Raw genomic sequence first — 20,797 nt, 5'->3', positions numbered from 1 at the left:
GTTCGTGGATTTTTTGCAGAAAACGAATTATGCAGTGGAAAAAAGAAACAAGCTAACACAGTCACCAAGTCTTAGCACCAGGTCCCACATTTTGTTTGACACAATTTTACAACTGCATACATCTTAAAGCCGCCTAATGCGATTTTTTGTTCAAATTCAATTTTCTAAAAAATCACATTGGGTGCCTTAAGACCCCTTAACATTTGGACATTAGACGATGCAACGATGCAGACGATATAACAAGTAACGTTACATATGGTTATATACATAACGTTACCTCCTTTCTCCTCAGTCATGGAATGCCGGAAGAAGCTGGATTCATAATGCGAAAAATGTTACTAGTATGTGAGTCATTTGTTGGTGCAACATATAAAGTAACTTTGTGTGAGTGAAACGCAGTGTGTTTCTCTCTTTCTTAAAGACTTTTTCACGAAGGCTTTTGCAAATATTCAGCTACACATTTCTCACGCTGGTAATTCTATCGGGTATATATGTGGCATATATACTGGTCTTGACCTAGCTACTGGGAACCACTACTCTAAGAACCAACCCCTGTACTGGGGCAGAACTATACTACACTCAGATCAAGGACCAAATCTATCTAGTGGTAGGATTCAGGCTTGTATATTTCTCTCACGCACACCATAAACCAAGGCCAAAACATGAAGGTTCACGTTTACATTCCTTTTATTCTGACGCTTGTACGGTGGTTACAAATAGTCTCACATAAGAGAATGCACAGTACACATCAATGCAGGAATCACATCACAACACAAAGCATCCCTAATAATAAATAGTTTCTAATTATCCCAGGGACCCCCCAAAACCTCAATTTGGATTGTCTAACCGCACATCATTAAGAACCGCCAAGGGCTCACAACAAAACACTAAGTGCTCACCACAATTTGTCGCTCGAGATACAAGTCATGTCGTCGCGCCGCTCAAAGACCCGTCGGAAGCCCGAGAAACCCGACCGCCGACCGGCCACCCCTCAAGGAAGCGGAGATCGATTCCCAAAGATACTCTTTTCCCTACTACCAACTGACTACTACTACTACTGAAGATACCCGGGTTTCTTGGGTATATCAAGAGAAACTTTCCAACAGAGAGAGATTTTACATAATGCCAAACGAAAACAGCGATTGGTTAGAAGAGCGGCGCCCACGTGGCTTGTTGACATCTTGACGTCACAAAGACGCGCTACCACCCTAACAGTGTGCGGCAGTCACAGGGAAGATACAATAGTCAATGACGGGGAAGGGCTCTAATAAGGGGTGATTCAGCATTAAGAGTATAGGGCTCTAGTTATCCTCACTACACCATCCCCCCCTACGGCGATGATGCGTCCCTGCATCATAAAAGGTAACACCAGCAATAGAAGGAATGCAGTAGATAATATAACAATAAGTACAATTAGTATAAAAATATAAGTATATGTTGTACAAAGCAACGGGGTAGTCAAACAGAGTGAACAGTACGTAAAGTGGGCGGCCCCCACTGTATGACATGTGACCAGTAGCTAATTACAGAAATCAGTACAGGTAGCAACACATCTGCGAACCTCAGTAGAATACAGAACATTGGAGGATAGTTGAAAAATAAACGCAGTGAGCGGTCCCCACTGGTTGTACAACTGTCGAGTTGATGAGGTTAAGAAAGAAAACAACTTAACTAGAACAAATAGGAGCTTATTAACTAAACAGGGAACAGAAAGTTCACAGGTGCCTAGGTTACTACGTTGGAACAGAAAATAGGAGCTTATTAACTAAACAGTGAACAAAAAGTCCACAGGGAACTAGTTACCTACGTTGGAACAGACTACAGAAACGCCTCCCTAGCGGAGACCAAGGTTGAAGCCAGGAGGCAAATGACCTTGACCTACATATTTACAATGTGGGTGGCCGATGTTGGAAACCACAAACATTTTGAAAAAAAACGTTACCGAAACCATAGTGACGGTCGTTAAAAGGAGAAAAAAGTTTTGGTGGCTTTTTAAACGCATTTCAGGGTATCCAAAAGGAGATCGAAAACGATTTGAATAGTTGTTCGGAATATAACGGTTTGGAGAGATCAAGAAAGAATTTAGAGTGTCGTCAACCACTTTTCTTCATAGCCGAAAAGGAAAATAGAGACCAATGGCACATCAGAACATAAAAAGATACATAGAACATGAACACATGGTACATAGAACATACAAAAATGCATTGAGTGTTGTGACCACGACCACAGGTTGTGCAATGGGAAGTCGGCGATGGTTTAAACCGACCTGAGACTCAGGCACACGGGACCGGGACACCAGGAAGTCACCAGGGAAGAGCGAGCACGGAGGAAGGCGAACTCAGCAATCTATCACTGACTCTGTGTGAGAACTCTGACCTTACATCCTACCTCTTCTTTGAAACGCCATAAAGATGCGAAAAGGAGGCCGGACTGACCAAACAGAAAAGGTATATACATATTTACAACATAGAAAAGTTTGACTTTTGACAACACTTTGATAATAAGAACAATAATAAAAGAAAGGGGTCGAGCCACTCAGACCCATAAAAACTTAAACAAGGCAGTGTTCAACTTGACCCTTGAAGCGCGACTTCACAGGGAACCGCTGAACCACTAACCACCTAAAAAGTGACTTATACAGAGCGGGGGGAACACCCCTCTGCCTGTCACCCGGGAACTAAAAATGCTCTTAGTTTAACAACCTAATAACCTTGCTGGGACCGCCCAGGTAAACCGGCTTCGCGCACTCGAAACAGGGGAAGGCCTTTATGGGAAAGGAGGAGCCAAGAATCATCGAACTGCAGAAACCTCTGTCACTCACAAACCGTAACCGTCTACTCAGATCGTTCGTTAGCACAAGGGAGGTCAAGACTGGACCCGTGCGCACGGGGGGTCAAGACCTGACACGTGCCTGATGTCTATATGTGAGTTGGTGTTCGTTCGCGGCGAGGAACACACAACGTCAGGCAGGTGGTGGACGTCCGTTGGACATGTGGACTGGAAGAGGTGAGTTAGATGTCACGGTGGCGCACACGCAGATAGACGACGTCAGGTGGGCCGTGGCATTGTCGCTGTCAGGTACGGATGGTAAAGCACAGTCTCACACACTCAAATGACAGAGTCTCTGTAGGAACGTCAGGATCGACGGGAGACTGAAGACTGGCACTAGCCGATGACGGCGTGGCGGAGCGAAGATGGTGACGCTCCCAGCATTGACGAGACGTGGCGACAGCATGATGTACGTGATGACAAAGTGACGGCACACGGCGTTGGAGAGACCGTTGGCGGTACAGGTGTGATGACGGCGTAGCGGAGGTTGGTATACGCACCTGTCGTCGCTGACACAGCCTGGTGACGTATGGCGTGGTGGAGTGACGTGGTGCGGTCGGCGTCGCAGTCGCAGTTCATGTGGCTTCCTCACGTCTGGATTGACGGAGGGTGACACTGTGATGCGGTACACTGGCGACGGTGTGGGTAGCCGGACGGGAAGACACACCTGTTGGTTGACGCGGAGCAGACTCGGAACTGAGTGTCCGGAAGACGTGACGTGATGACAAGAATCGCCGACTGTACTGTCCGAATCGAACGTGTGCTGGAGTAGGACGGCCATAAGAAAGTGAGTGACGTTGGCAACGCATCGGGTAGGCCCAGTGCAAACCCGGCGACCCCCGTTTGGGGCGGAGGGGCTCTAGTAAACCACAAGGTGAGCAGAATTAGACCCTCCTTCCATATTTTAACCCGGCGTGGAAGCGGCGACGCCACAGGTCCCCCAGACCTGCAATGTATTTGCTTTGCCCAGCCTCGACAAAGAACCCATATTTAAAGGGGCGTGGGTTTGGTGACGCCCAAGGCTTCTACTCTAACATTTCATCATACATCCAAAGTCTAAACTAGAAACAACAACACATCAAATCAATTACAAAAGTATGGCACGATGCAAGGGAGGGGTAGGGTACGGACTACACCGTAAGTCACGATTGATGACCACCAAGCCAACCCAGAACCGGAGGCCAGCACAACACGGCGACAGAAGAGATGCCCAGCCGGTGTTTCACCTGAGGAAAAGTAGGCATTGCACGGGGTAGCGGCCACAGTCACAACAACAATACATGCATATAAACATAGCAATACACATACATCGATAAGGCACAAGAGCTACAATAGAACATTGTCTTTGGCTAAGAGTTCATAGTGAATGTCCAAGGAATTCTCGCAGATGCACGGGAGACCGACGTTGAAGGTATTCACCATGAAGACGACGCGGTGTGGCGGCATAATAGAGTCCGACGCCGCCACAAAACGGGAGATACAGCACTTGCTAACTTGGATGGTGTTTTCGTGTACCACCGACGGTATGGGTGACACTTTGGCAAAGTCCGACGTGACACACTTACTGACGACAGGGCAGCACCACTGTGATAACAATTGTCCGAACGCGTAAGTCAGGAACACGTAAGCCGGCAGAAGCGCGGGACGTGACAGACGTGGACGACGGTCGTCTCCGTAGAAGGGCGTACGGACGCAGGAACTGATGGCGTCAAACCGGGATCAGGAAACAGGAACTCAGGATACGACGACATCACGGCAGGATCAGGAACAACTAGGTGCTCAGGATCTGATGACATCACGACTGGACAGGGACCGCCGGCGTGCCAGGAGACGACGGCGTGACGTCGGGCCAGGAAAGGATGGTAACTCAGGGCTGGCTGACGTCACCGGGTGGCCAGGGATAGGTGTTGCCGCCGCTGACTCGGTGTCTTCTGTCGGCACCCCGGTCACTGGGGACGGGTGCCTGCGGCGTTTGACTTGTGCCTGTACGACAGGGAGAGATGGGAGAGCGGGAACTTGTCCCGGGTTATGGTTGCCCCCGGTAGGGGTTGAACTGCGTCCACGTTCCGTGCCGGGTTGCGTCGCCCGGGTGGTGTAGAGTCGGGATCCAAACCTGTGAATTCAATATTTTTTAGATCCTAAAAATACTATGTATGGCGGTTTGTGCGGTCTGTTGCTTATTCTGAACCAAAGTAAAAATTTGGGGGGTACCAGCAGGGGTGGTCCAGGCTGTTGCTAGGCAACCCAGACGACCGGACGGGGCAAGGTGATGGGACAGTGTGCAGGGCACGTGGAGTTCGCGTGCCGTTGCCATAGGAACGCGGAATGACATCGGATTGACTATCGCAAGGAGGGCAGGGGTGGAGAAAGTATCGTCATCACTGTGAACAAAGAAGGTGTGTCACGAACAAGTGGCGAGCTCAGGGAAGCAAGGTCGAAATAACAGACACGCTGTACCACTAATCGTCCAGGGACGGCCGTGGCCGGAACCAGTTAATTGGAAAGTCAAGGTTGCCATCTTCGAATTTCTTACGCATTCTTGCGTGGTGGGAAATGTGCAGACGGGCACGAAAAACAAACACGCAGTTTTGAAAATGAAAAAAAAAAAAAAAAAAAAAACTGTCTGTTGTTGTGGGGTGCTCTCACCACCCCGAATACGGAGAAATTGCCAAAGATTTTAAGAGAGACTTATTGACGAAAACACACACCAACAGACTCAGTAAAAGGGACTCGCACTGCACGAATGTACCTGTCATTTTAGCCTGAAGGACTGGAGTAGCATCAGGACACGCTTCAATCATAACGGAAACAAAAACACCGTACAAAAGAATAAGGAACCGACGAAACAACCAACTGGACTCAAACATGACGAGAAATGATTGCAGATTGACAATTCACACGGGCAACTAACGAGGAAGTTCAACAAACGGGAGGGGGTTGCTATCGTCTGATTCGGAAAAGCCAGCCGCACAGGGGACATGGGATTCCTTAGAACCTTCCAGAACGTTCTGCGTCTAAATCTCAAGGTTGGAAAGATAAAATTACAGATCAATGTCAATGCCCGGATGGACGGGGTCATAGATCAGAAGGGTGGGCAGATGAGACGACAATGGTAGATTGATTCTTTTCCAGATGGTGATATTTTGAAAACGTGCGAAACAGGGCATTTTTGTGGTACTCAATGACAAGGATGAAGACTCAATTATCGGTATACTCAGTGACGCCGCCTAGGGACTACCAAAGACTGTGAGAACCTTACGGAAGGGTCCGAGCAGGTGTCTGACATTAACGCGCCAATTTGTCATACATGAGTTAGCGAGAAAACACAGCAAAACAATTTTCAGCATTCAAACTACGTTGGCAAACGGGGCAGTGTAACAGGCCGATATAAATTTGTTTACACAACAATAAACCAGAGGATAAAACCACAAACATCTAACTTATACTGTGAAAATCCTATAGAGCCTAAAAACAACAGCCTGAACCAAAACAGAGCGAAAAATCTATTTTTGGAACGGAATAAAACTTTGATAAATTTGCAGCCCAAACTTACCGGGGTGCACAATAAAATACCACAACATCTCGAAAACAATAACTCAATACTCGAAATCAAACACACACAAGAATCACAATTTTAACTCACGACTTACAAATGAACACACGACTAACGTAACGGTAGAGAAACTGCAGTTCAACTAACAAAAAGGAAGGGGTAGATTTATACTCTTTCGAAAATCCAACTAGGTGTACCGCTACAGAGCCACTAGGTGGGTCAAAAGTCTCAAATGCACGGAAAGAAAAATCACTCACTGTCAGATCACAGATAGCCTACCGACCATACCCAAGACCACAGTTAACCGAAAAAGGCACACTGTCAACACACACGAAACCTTCCCCACCACACAAGAACAGCAAAATATGCACCTGGGACGGGAGCTCAACTTTAAGGGTTAAAACCAGAAATAGGGAGAAAAACACACGGAAGGTGGAATGTGAAATCACGGCCAAACCTGACAGATCAAGGACACACACAAAAATACAACGACCACGTCGGAAAGTAAAACAAAGGCTAGGACTGTAGGAGGCCGTTAATACTACGGATCAAACTGGACATTTTATGTTCGTTACTGTGGCAAGAATAAATTTAAGAACACGACGAGGCAAGGTTTAAGAAATGGAACAAGGAGAATACGAGGTTGAGTAGAAATAAAGAACCAAACTTCTAACAGAACACAAGTTAAGTGTCGACTTGAGAAAGTGGTTAACGACTTGGTCAAAATCAAAGAAAAACTTAAATTCACACACAACTAAATTGTCTAACGTTAACGAGTAGACGTTTATAAAGGGGGAATCAAGAAGGAAAAGGGACCAGGAGTAAGGTCCGATGACCCGGGGATGATTTTTCCCAAGACCCGGGTAGCAGGGCGGGGCCCCGTCGATTGGAGTTGGCCGGCAGGAGGGGCCGAACGCAGGTGGCGACAGGCTAACATTGGCCACTCGGTGAACAATGATAAAATACGAAATCACCGTTCGAATTAGGAGCGACATCGTTATGAGGTCCGTAACTACGTTAGAAATCATTTGTGGGAAGCGGCAAGATACTTTTGAAACAAACAAGGATGAAAATACGAATTTGGGAGGAAGAGGACAAGCCGGACTCATACAGGCTCTTTAGTCATGGTTGGAATCGATGGGTCGTAATTTAGAAAAAAATGAGAAAACTAGAGGTTACCTGCGGATAAATCGTACGGGCGAAAACCGAAACGAGAGATAAAATAATAAAGGACAACGCTACGAGCTCCCGACAGGGAAAAGGCTGAAATTGGGCTAGCGATGGCCACCAAAAGATGGAACGATCAGGGGGGCGGGACGGTCGGGCGGGTCGGGCCCTGGCAACCTAGGGTAACCGGCGGCGGAGGACTTAACAAGCCCCCGACGGGAGAACTACAACAATACACTACCTAAAAACCACCGTACAAGTCGGATAAGAACAAAGGAATGGGGTTCAATAAACGGTGTGGGGACCATTTGTGGCATATATACTGGTCTTGACCTAGCTACTGGGAACCACTACTCTAAGAACCAACCCCTGTACTGGGGCAGAACTATACTACACTCAGATCAAGGACCAAATCTATCTAGTGGTAGGATTCAGGCTTGTATATTTCTCTCACGCACACCATAAACCAAGGCCAAAACATGAAGGTTCACGTTTACATTCCTTTTATTCTGACGCTTGTACGGTGGTTACAAATAGTCTCACATAAGAGAATGCACAGTACACATCAATGCAGGAATCACATCACAACACAAAGCATCCCTAATAATAAATAGTTTCTAATTATCCCAGGGACCCCCCAAAACCTCAATTTGGATTGTCTAACCGCACATCATTAAGAACCGCCAAGGGCTCACAACAAAACACTAAGTGCTCACCACAATTTGTCGCTCGAGATACAAGTCATGTCGTCGCGCCGCTCAAAGACCCGTCGGAAGCCCGAGAAACCCGACCGCCGACCGGCCACCCCTCAAGGAAGCGGAGATCGATTCCCAAAGATACTCTTTTCCCTACTACCAACTGACTACTACTACTACTGAAGATACCCGGGTTTCTTGGGTATATCAAGAGAAACTTTCCAACAGAGAGAGATTTTACATAATGCCAAACGAAAACAGCGATTGGTTAGAAGAGCGGCGCCCACGTGGCTTGTTGACATCTTGACGTCACAAAGACGCGCTACCACCCTAACAGTGTGCGGCAGTCACAGGGAAGATACAATAGTCAATGACGGGGAAGGGCTCTAATAAGGGGTGATTCAGCATTAAGAGTATAGGGCTCTAGTTATCCTCACTACATATAAGATATAAACGTAAAGTTAACGTTACTCTGAACATTCCCTTCCTAGCGTCCCTTCTAACATAAATACAAATGAATCGTGTATTTCAGTCCCTATGTTTCCACTGCTATAAAATCTTTGTATCAATCCGGTAAAGCATATGACAAAAGCATATTCATCTAACGCTATCCTTTACATGGATCACAAGCGACTTCTATTAATCAGTAGCAGTACTGCAGCCTTATGCGTAGTGAAGTCATGTAGTACTGCAGCTAGTTAATAGGGGTCGCTTGTGATCCATATAAAGATTCCAGTACGGCAAAATACTTGTACCACAGACCATAAAGCAAGACATTCTCTGTGTGATGTTTACAACATCCCATTTAATCAAATGATGTAACAATGACATAATTTAACGCCGGATGGGGCAAGTTTTTAGCACATATTCTTCAGGCCTATGTATAAAGTTATATTTCCTCTATTTCATGTTCAAAATAATTCAGTTAAGCTTCAGGATATAACGGTAACACTAGGGCTGGGTATCGGTACAGCGTACCGGTGTGACAGCGATCTCGCCCCCCCGGCGATCTCGCCCCCCCGGGGGGCGAGATCACTAGCGTTTTCGCCCCCCTTTAGCGTTTTCGCCCCCCCCCCCCCCAAGAGCAGCTGGTTACTACATATTACAGGTGCGCTACCTGGTACTATACTGCACCTGGGGAGTAACGTGTATGGTGTGTTACCTGGTACCTTATGCACCTTATTACCGTACCGTAAGATGCCTGTCATACCTCGAAAGTCGATACTATATTGTTCGGTGCAAACATGACATTGAAATGAAAAAGACAATTTTTGCAGCTGAGGTGGCATAAAAACAGTGCTACTGCGAACGTATAAATCAACACCGTCTATGGTACGGAATACGTCAGCTATATGTTTTCAATTTGTCATAGTGTTTTCTTTCTTGTGCTGGAAACATTTCCAAAGCACTAACAAAAACACACGTGAATAATAGTTTCTCATTATAAACACTATCTACGCGCAAGTTGATATAGCTGTTGCTAAATGCTACACAAACACTGGTAAAGTACCAGTCTTAAGAAACACGGGTAAATGCATCAGTTCCTAAATACTAGAAAAAACAGTCATGTTGGAGGTAAAGATATCTCTTGGCCAGGTGCATATACCAAAATGTGCGTTTTTCTAATCAATACCTAATATTTGCATAATTAATAAAGACATTACATAGTTCTTTTGTTGTCACTTCATGGTAGAGACTTCATATTGGAGATATATAGGTTGTTTGAGGACAGGTGAATACAATGAAATACATCTTATGTCAAGACTCAGGTATATGCAAAAAAGGGAATACAAGGGACCCAACCCTCCTTGTCTGAAACAAGTTCAACTATCTTATTACCATGTAATTACGTTAATATTGATACTATGAATGGAGTTATGTATCAAACTCGTGTACTTATATCATTCTGAAACTGCATTTTGTGATTTATACCAATCAACTTTTAAAATGTCATGTAAACTCGTTTTTTTGGGGGGGGGCGAAATCGCTAAAGGGGGGCGAGGTAGGGGGGCGAGATCACTAGCCGGGGAGGGCGAGATCGCTAGCGATTTCGCCCCGGGGGGGCGAGATCGCTAGTGATTTCGCCCCCGGGGGGGGGGCGAGATCACGGGGGGGCGAGATCGCTGTCACACCGGTACAAAACCGGTTTTTCTTATTGGACCGGTTCAGAAAAACCGGACCTGAAAAAATTAGGTGGACCGGATGTTGGACCGATTAGAAAATTAACATATTATTTGATCAGGCATTCACACGTTTTGGCGCTTGCAGTTGGAAGAAAATGACAAGAGTGAAGTAGAGTAGAGTTTATAGTAATTTCTACCAAGGTTTACAGTCAATCGTACAGGTGCAGTTAGCGTTGTAGGATTTTAAAACGCCAGTGTAAGTCTAATACTCCACCAAACAGATTTCTTTGTAGTGAAATGGACCATTGATATGAGTCATAATGAATCAGGTCCAGGTTCAGGTCCGGACCTGGACCTGATCCTCTGGACCTGAACCGGACCTGCACCTGAATTTTCTGTACTGGTACCCAGCCCTAGTCAACACCAGACAGTGAAACAATGACACACAAGTTCAGACTGATGATGTTTATTGGTTCCAGCAATATTCATCTCTGCTCAGTGTTTCACCTCTTCATCTCACAATGGTCAAGTGAGCCTCAGTTACACACCTATGGAAAATATACTGGAACAGCAAATTCTGACTTTCTTTTCTCTGAGTCTTCTGTACAGTTGTATTTCATCACATAGTCTATCTTTGTCAAATGTGTCCAGTCAAACCTGTTAGCATGGTATCCAGATGTATTATAGCCCCCAAGTCTTGAGAGCTACACATGTATTATAGTAAAGCCTGGCTATAAAACCTGTGCCAGCACCTGACGCTTGCATACACAACCACTTTGGTTGGGTTAGGGTGGTCCCTTAAATTATTTTCCTGTTGATATGCTTCAAGAAGCCCGTCTTTATGGCCTAATGTGACATCTTATGGATGTAATTTTGCACTGGGGATGAGAGTATTTCAGAAAAGTCAGGAGCATATTTCATTTTTCCATGGGTTATGCTTTTAAGTATTAACATTGAATATTTTCCTGGAATATCATGTTTTCCAACATTTCCATGAGGTTCCATAATACCCCCCTCACATTAGGCGCGATTCGATCGAACGACGAGTCTGCGAGCTCAAAATTACGAGGAGGCATGACCCTGGCGGGAAGGGGGAACTCTGCAATTTCTTCGTCGGCATCAGGGTCATGCCTCCTCGTAAATTAGAGCTCGCAGACTAGTCGTCCGATCGAATCGCGCCTAATGTGACGGGGGGTATAAGGAACATCTTTTTTTTTTAGATTTCTGTACAAAAAATGATTTTCCACAAATAAAGGCTGTCCTTTGCTTTCCTTTAGGTACAAAAAAAACAACAACATAGTCAGCTCCTTTAAACATCTAAATTTCCTCATCCCAATAAACTGATCATCAAGTCATAGCATACTAGAAACCTAGTAACCACCTAGACATTGAGTATATAAACTCTGGTCTATTTATGTGTACTAGGGACAGGTGACTTTTCCAGAAGAAAGCTTAGCTTATTTATAGGGTTCAAAAGAATTTGTACCTATTACATGTACTTGCAATATTGCACATTGTTGTAAACCTACTACAAGCTTCTCAGCCTATGTAAAATAGAGCCTAGGATTCTCTGAAGTATAATCACATCAAACCATAGCCTTTGTGATACATGTACAGGTATTTGTTTCTGTTACATAGCTAAATTGTGATTCATGTTGTAGTCTGAATTACTTTAGCTACAAAGCTGTAAGAATAGTGTTTTAAGTGGTTTTCTGTTAGCTGTCAGAATCAGGTTTATGTTTTAGGAGTGAAAAAAACCTCTAATTCCCTCACAACCATATACATGTATATATGAAAATATGGTGCAGTTTACAAATTTACATTACAGAAATCTTTCACCAGCAAACACACACAGCCAATATGTATCATAACTCAATAATCTTGCAAATATACAGCAGCCTGTACAACAGGTTAAAAATGTTGTTGTTTTCAACAAGTTGGTACATAAATAGGTAATACAGTTCTTTGTTGCACAACCAAAGGGATTTCCTACCAATTACCAATGGTTTAGTAGACTCCTTCTGCTACCTTCCTCAGCCAGTATTACCAGTTCTACTTCTCACTGCTAGGTGGTGCTGCAGTGAGAAGACTGTGATCCATGAAACATGATGAGGGGGCATACAAACTTAGTCATGTTTGGGACTGTATTCTTCTCACAAACCGTAACACCATTGCACTTGTCCATAAACAAAGAATGCGTTCAAAAATTAAACTATTTGCCAGATCTGAAAGAAGAAAGTGTTGGGTTAAGGTTACAATCTCGGCCCTGAATGAATAACAAAAAAGGTTGTTTTTATCTGTATTTCACTCATGTGGGGAAGGGGAATGGCCATGTTCATTGTATAGCGATATTTGGAAATGTTTGACTGCATGTGTGGGTGTGCGGGCCATCCAGTGGAAGTGAAAATATGCTTGGCCCCTTTGATGACAAAAGTGTCGCTGCCTTCCAGGTTAAGCAAACACTTTTTTGAACGCGTTCTTTATGACAAGCGTGATAACGTTACAGTGTGTGAGTAAAATCCCCCTATGACAAAGGTAGTTCCCATGGTTCAAAGGGGTCTAGTGTGTAAAATTATTATCCAGGTCACTAGTGTTGTATCATCTCATGATCTCCTCCACAGTCTGTGAGACTTCCTCCATGATGAGGTCTACTTTCTGGGACACCCTCTTACAGCCAGACTTGGAGTACAGCTGCTCACGATCGGGGAAATACTGCAGCTCGTCTGCAACCTTCGTCACTACATCTTCTGTCACAGTGTGGCCCTGAACAACAAACAAGTTTTCAATAATGTATACCGATATTTCATAAGTATGTAACAACTGTCTCTGAGATGAAGGTTTGGATGTTACTTTGAAGATGTAATTTTTTCACTCCTGAGAAAATTGTGAAACAAGATTTTGAACATAATTTGGCATGACTATCTGTCATCTTCATAAAATTAACAGTATCTCAATGTAAGATTCTGAGAAAATGATTATTTTACCAGGTGAAGATGACAGACTGTCATCAAAATGTCTGCAGAAGAGAAAAAAATAATGCTGTGCGCCTAAGAAAATTATGTTCAATTGATCTACCCATCCGATGAAAGGATAGACTTAACACACATGTAACATACTAATGTGGGACCGCGGGACCGTGGGACCGCGTGGCACGATCGGGAGCGCGTTGGTCTCAGGCCCGAGAGGTCCCGGGTTCAAATCCGCTTGCCGTGTCACCGGTCTTGTGCCCTTGAGAAAGGCACTTTACACGACTTTCCTCACCTAACTCAGGTGTAAATGAGTACATAGCTGCGGCTAGTGGCAGTGACAGGCCTTTGTGGTGGTGAAAGGCCATAGGGGCATGTTCGGGCATGATGCACCCGCCATGACACGAGTCAGGGGTAGGAGGAACCCCTTGCATCCTTGGTCGGAAGTCCTCCTAGGAGACGGAAACTCCAAAACAACAAACCTGCATCTGCTGGGGCCGTCTTACACGTTGCATACAGTTGCCCCTGTAGGACTAGTGCACCAGTGGACGAGAGGGTGGAGAAGGACGTGCACACCCCTCCTTCACCTTAAAAACCCAAGTGCAGGCCAGGCAGACGGGTCGCCTTAAACCCATCTGCCTACCATTGTCTAATCCGAGACGGATGCCAAAACAAAAACATACTAATGCACTAAGACAAATATGCACTGGTAAAACACACTTAAATGAAACACTAAATGCATACAGCTATACAGATGAGTAACTTTGCATGCCTCCAATAACATCTATCCACCAGGTTACATACATCTGCCTTTTTGGAAAAATAATCTCTACTAGTACAGCAACTCCCAGGCATGGGCATCATATAGATATGCAGGAGTGTATTTTGCTTGATGTTGTTTTGGAGATCTCTTTAGATGCATTTTGTATAGTTGACTGACTGACCAGCTATGGGACTGAGTTCAAGTGAGTGAGTTGAATGTGACCTGGCAGAGTTATGTTAGTAGACATCTCTAGCACTAGAAGATTGATGATAATGTAAATACTACGTACCTTAGCCCTGAGATCATCCCTAATACACAGTTTGACATGTTGTCTCTCCAGCGGTAGAAATGGGATGAACACGTCTATCAGGTTCTTCTCTATCAGACTGCTGTGCCACAGTCCTCCTGCAATGTATGCAATCAAATCTATGACTTTTCGTACATTGTCAACTTTTCCTTGTCCTGGTAGTGACTTGACAGAATAAATGAAATAAAGTTTGATCAAACAAGGTGAGGTCATATTATCATGGATCTGTGCTGGTAGTAATCATAGTACAATGCTAAATTTCTTCCAACACTAAGGTATACATGGATCAGTTTACTCTACAGCCATCTGAACAGAGACGGTGGGCGTAATAAACTTCCTGGCACTTTTGACAAATTGCTGACATTACGTTTCCACAAGATTACGTGTTAATAAGGTCTGTAACTCTGGCAAGTTTATGTTCTGAAGTGATTGGTCATCGGTATTGATCCTGTGGTGGTCAAAAATTAATGATTTATGTATAGCTTTGTGTTGGAAGAAAGTTTAGGGTTACTTGCCTTTCTCATTGAAAGATCCCTTGAGAATGAGGTCATCCATTTCCTTGAGTGAGATATCCTCTCTCTTCCTCCCCTCCTGCCAGTGCTGATAGGTCCTCTGTGTGATGGTGTTCCCTGCTGTATTACTAGTACACAAGAACATATACAGTTACAATTAGTTCAGTGTATGATCTGTATAGCTTACTGTAGTCTGGTGCCCATCCTATACTAGCTACATTCGCCACAATGATCAGTTCCTTGCACAATTGCATAGGGAATAATTGGCATTTGAATATTCACCAAACAAATAAATAATATGTAACATCATAGCAATGGAGGTTGAACAGGCATTGGACATTTGTCCTCTATCAGACTACTTCTGAGGAATAGTTGATTCTTGAAATAATGCGAGACTTGAGACTTTATTTGAAAATCCATTAGTAATCTTTTTTAATCAATAATTAGTCCACTAATCTTCCTGGACTTGCAGAATGTAATTGAGGACCAAATGTTTACATGAAGACTGTACCAGACTTTTGTGTGTAGAAGTGATCATTGGAACAAACGGGAGGTAGAATAGGATGGATTCCATGCTAAACATACAGTACAGTTACTTCCAGTATAATCATCCAGCTTCCTATTTCTTGACCATGGAATACCTCAGATTACAAGCACCTGAAACACCTTCTGCATCTGGATGATAAAACACCTACAACTATCAGTTATAGCCAGAGAAGGGTACCTTATCTTTTTTGACATCGTGATAGTGTGGCCTAATCGGCAGCGCTCTGGGCTCAGTCCAAGAGGTCCCGAGTTCAAAACCTGCCATATAACCGATCTTGTGCCCTTGAGAAAAGCACTTCACCAATCTTGTGCCCTTAGGAAAGGCACTTCACATGACTTTCCTCACCTCAAAATGAGTACCTAGCTTTGGCTATAGCCAGCTCCCACAATCGAGGACAGCCACACCTTGAGCACCTTAAAGAACCCACCACACTTATCAACAAGAGTTGGAATCCTTCCCTGTGTGAGTGGATCAAACCTTACAGACTGGTCTCTGGGTTGACATCTTGCAAAGGTGACAGTCACCTATCATGTCAATCCTTCCATACATTGTAAGTGTGGTAAAACTGACTAAATAATAAATCTACCTGAGTAATATGAAGATAGTTTTCCTGTAGTCCACCCCATTGATCTCTGTGTAGTGGTCGATGTACGGTTTGACTGCGTCCAGTAACCCCTCGGGTAGTTTGTCCATCTCATCAAACACAAAGATGGAGTGTGGACAGTCCGATGTGTTCCCCTTGATCCATTCTCTTAGCTGGTCCTGTCAGAACAGGTGGTGATCAAGAATGAGTTAAGAACTTAGTAATAAAAACCTTTCCCAATTATAAGCAAACAGCTTGCGATGTTCCTATCTGGTCATTCACATTCGCTCACTCATGAAATTAGTCATAAAAACACCAAGTCTTAAGCATGAAAGCTCATCTGTGTTGATGTAGTACATCACTCCTGAAGAAGGTCGACGGAAGTGCGACTGAAAATTCGGGTAAGCAAATTCTGGTGTTGTAAGACAGTGGAAAATCTTCAATATAAACACCAAGTCTTGTTGTGAAGTTGGAACCAAAGTTACCAAACCCTTGTGACCATTTTTATAACAACCCATGGTTGTAGCCAGCACCCGACCTTCGACAGAATTTTGCAGCTGGGGACGGAAAAAAATTTTGTCCATTCCGTCCTATGTGAGCAAAATTTAACCCTCAAAATGCAGGAAATGGCGTTTCATAGGGTCTAGGTTTCAAAATTTTCCTTGGGAGCATGCCCCCAGATTCCAGGGAATGAAAAATGATTTCTGGCTGGCTACAACCCTGTATCAACCAGTACAAAAATTACTGTAAGCTATTTAAATGTTTCTGTGTTGAGCCTAGTTCAACTTGCTCTACTTACGCTGGGAAAACAAAAGAGGCAGTGCAAACGAGAGTTACCGATCCCCGCCTGCCTTACGTGCGCCAGCAACTTTACACCAGCCCCACTACCAGCTGGCCCCACTTAATGCCGGCCCCCAACTATCGCTTTCTTCTCCGTGAAGGCAAGCGATAGTTAAGGCCAGCTGGATTGTTGGGTGGGCGGGTGTATGTTGCGGTGGTCGGGTGCTGTGGGGGCGTGTTGTGGGCATTGCGCGCCGGCTCTTAGGATTTTGTTTTTGCCAGGGTAAGTTCTACTTTACACTGGGAAGCTTGCACTTAATTAAACAAGGATGTCTTATATATTCCATCCTATTTTACTTGAATGTACCCTGGCAGAGTCGCATCGGAAAAAAACAACAACTGTACAATGGACTTCCCCCGATCTCTAGAACTATCCAGAATAGAAGACTGGCTCTAGCTGGCCATGTAGCACGCCATGAGGAGATGGCCGCCAAAGTTCTCTTCTGGGAACTTGATGCGAAGAGAAAAAGGGGACGACCGAACTCCATACTTACGAAAGTATTGGAGGAGGAGTTCGGTATAAAGGACTACAACTTGCTAGCCGCCATGCTAGGTCGAGATGCATGGTCAGACATCGTTAATGGCACCTCATATGAGGATGAACTGAACTGAACTTTATACTTCTCCAACACCAGTTGATTGACACCTGTACCTTGTATGTCTCCACCCTGTCCTTGTGTGGGAAGTGTAGCGTGGCCACAAACAGGTGCACATGTCTGCTCATCATCCCCTTCACAAACAGGTTCTCAGCAATCATCTTACTCACAAAGTTCTTCCCACCACCTGAAATAAAAAGAAAGCATATACTTTACCAGTTTTATTCATTATTGCATGGCTGCTCATATCAATTTAAAGATGCCCACGGTGAAATTGAATGTCAGTTAGAAATTAATTCAAAATCTTTCCCAAACTTTTTGGTGTATAAGGCAATGCCCATCTCTGGTTCTATGGCCCTTGGACCAATGTGTGGTTATGTGTTGTCAAATCTTGAAATATTATAGGACAAAATTCGGTTGTATTGCCCAGTGAAAGCCTTGTACACTGAATAAATAGTTGAACATTGAACCACACAACAAGGGCTATTTCATGCAAATACCTATCTATGAACCCATCAGCTATGGAATGTAAAGCATTTACCACTCTAACCACCAGGCTATTGCATCTCGAATGTTAGAATGCTATTTTGCATTGAGTGTGGCTATAACCAAGGAAGTTACACTGATTATGACTCAGTCAAAATCCACATGTTTACCAGTCCATCCATGGAAGGACAGCACCAGAGCCTTGCTGGGGTTCTTGTTCCTGATGTGACCCTTGACAGCCTTGGCGACAGTATCCACCACCAAATGTTGGCCGTGGAGTTTGTCTTGAAGTGATGTACGCAACCCTGTATCATAAACAACAACAACAACAACAACATGAAGACTAACAGTAACACTTATAATGTAACTTTTAGATTACGGTGCAGAAATCCAGACACACATAAACGGTTTATTAGGTATTTCTAAGCATACGTTATGATAGACATTCTTACCTGTAATGTTGGGAATGAACCAGTTGTTGTCACAACATTCCACGACGTTACATTTGAAGTGATTGAACCCCGCCAGCAGCGCCGATGCTGTCACTCCAACCCCGACCGCTAGACCCGTTGTTATGGGCTCGATCGCCAATGACACGGTCAGAAAAATGTTCAGGACAAAGAAAAGCTTGATGTAGGAGGACATGATCATTGTTTGCTACGGTGAAAAGTCTAAACATGCAACGAAAAACGCCTGAAGCTACTTCCGCTTTTTGTTTCACAGGGGCGCCGCCATTTTGTTTAGGACTGCCGCAAACTAGAATCTGTCGTAAAATAGCGAGCCCACACCCACATTAGGCCACAGCACGTAAATTTTATGGATGACATCAGCGCGCGCATTAATTTTCGACTGATTTCAGAAAAAAAACAAACAAGAATTTCTTTCTTCTGCAGGGATGGTCAACATGACAATAATTACCGAAATAAGCAAATATATTGTGTTGTAGCCTAATAATTCTTCTTAATTGTACTTGTAGAAGTGACACTCGCGAGGTACCCAGGACTATAGTTGTTGAACTCAAACTTATTGGATAGTTACCAATATGGAAGTCATGAGTGTGGCTACCAACTTTGTTGGTGATGCCAGTCTACCACATTAGTGTCAGTTTTACCACTCCAGTACATGTCTTGAATATAGGAATGAATGCCTTGTTGGCTCTGATGACCATGATTTGTCCCTTTAATTCTTTTCACAACAGTCATCACAACTTTATGGTGCCTATTTTTGAAAATGTAGCCGTCTTGTTTTTTCACCCATCTTGTTTTTTTTTTTTGCGCTATCGCACTATTTTTGCAGTCTGCAGAGGATGTCATCCATAAAACTTACTTTCTGTGGCCTTAGTAGTAATCCAAAGAGATAATCATTACGAAATAAGTTGCCGTAATCTTATCGATCTAAATCATAGTAGAAAATATCTTTATCCTATGTTTGATGATTAGATGTATAGTAGAGTGGATTCATTCCTCAAGCTACCGACATCTTGCACACTGCAGTCGTCCCTCAGAAAGACATCTGGAGCCGCATAGTTCAAGTTTTGCCTGTCGGTCAAACTGATACAAAGAGACAACTACAGTGTGCAAGATGTCAGTAGCTTGAGGAATGGCCCAATCTACTATAAATATGCAGTTTGATGGTTATACTTTGAGTTATGATCCACATGTTTTTCATTTCTTTTATTTGTCAGGTAAACTCGTCATGATAACATACCAAACACACTGAAGTGGTACTGGTTTGTTTAGATCAAACAAGAACGGTGCACACCCCAGTTCTTCCGCGACCGGGGTCCGTGGTAGTCCGCGACCAAAAAGTGACTAAAGGCTTCCGAGGGCCCATGTTTGAGTTGACATTTCTCATTATTTCCTGCGAAATGACATTAAACGGTTACATGGCTGAAAAGCGTAGGAAATGGTGTGTTTTTGGTGCAAATTGTGTTTTGGTCCGCGCGTTGCTTCCGCGATATCCCTACGCCTGAATGTAAAGAGGCCGGTGACCTAGATTTACCTCTGAAGCGCTGTGTCAAGCAAAGTTGCAATGCCGCGCGCCGTGGATGATTAAAAAAACTGTAGTACTAGAATTTTCTTTATAATTGGCTGGATTAGTCTTTAGATTTTCCTCTTTCTGGCAGTATCAGTCGTGCTTGCCGGAAAAATCTTCTTCATCTGTTTTATCCAATGCGAAAATGCCCGATTTTGTGCATCATTTTTGACATGAAAATAATGTTTTTTCCCTATAATTTTTCAAAATTAGAGAAGTTGAAGGATCGAAACTCAGTTGGTCTTGAAGCTGAAGGTATATCCTCTCACCCCATATACAGTTATTTTCCTTCAGGATAATTCCCTGGAAGAGATGGTCGCTAGACTTGAGGGTGTGCCGCCTCCATTTGAACCCCCAAATAAACTGGTGTGTGCCCCCTTAGAAGGTGCAACTAACTAGACCAACTGCGTCTCCTTGCCATTGGGTGCTATATTTCCCTGTCCTTTACTGTGTTTCCCTGTCCATGGTGCTGACTGTGTTTCCCTGTCCATGGTGCTGACTGTGCTTCCCAGTCCCTGGTGCTGACTGTGTTACCCTGTCCATGGTGCTGACTGTGTTTCCCTGTCCCTGGTGCTGACTGTGTTACCCTGTCCATGGTGCTGACTGTGTTTCTCTGTCCCTGGTGCTGGCTGTGTTTGCCTGTCCCTGGCGCTGATTGTATTTCCCTGTCACTGGTGCTGACTTGGTTTCCCTGCCCCTGCCTTGACTATGTTTCCTTGTCAATGCTGCTAACTGTGTTTCCCTGTCCTTGGTGCTGACAGTGTTTCCCTCTCCTTGGTGCTGATTGTGTTTCCCT

The 20,797-nt window shown here is 44.2% G+C and overlaps 1 protein-coding gene across 1 annotated transcript; it reads right to left on the bottom strand.

Moving 5' to 3' along the window:
- Positions 1–11,575: 11,575 nt before the first annotated feature.
- On the bottom strand, positions 11,576–18,717 carry LOC118420495 (torsin-1A-like). The gene is made up of 7 exons (XM_035827326.1): positions 18,420–18,717; positions 18,138–18,272; positions 17,538–17,668; positions 16,049–16,224; positions 14,919–15,043; positions 14,386–14,501; positions 11,576–13,130 (listed from the first exon to the last, which is right to left on the bottom strand). Exons 1-7 carry the CDS (start codon positions 18,616–18,618, stop codon positions 12,966–12,968), a joined length of 1,047 nt encoding a protein of 348 aa, XP_035683219.1. The 5' UTR covers positions 18,619–18,717; the 3' UTR covers positions 11,576–12,965.
- Positions 18,718–20,797: the final 2,080 nt, after the last annotated feature.

This window comes from Branchiostoma floridae, chromosome 8 (genome assembly GCF_000003815.2).
Source record: "Branchiostoma floridae strain S238N-H82 chromosome 8, Bfl_VNyyK, whole genome shotgun sequence".
NCBI lineage: Eukaryota > Metazoa > Chordata > Leptocardii > Amphioxiformes > Branchiostomatidae > Branchiostoma > Branchiostoma floridae.
This window is presented reverse-complemented; position numbering and strand designations above follow the sequence as displayed.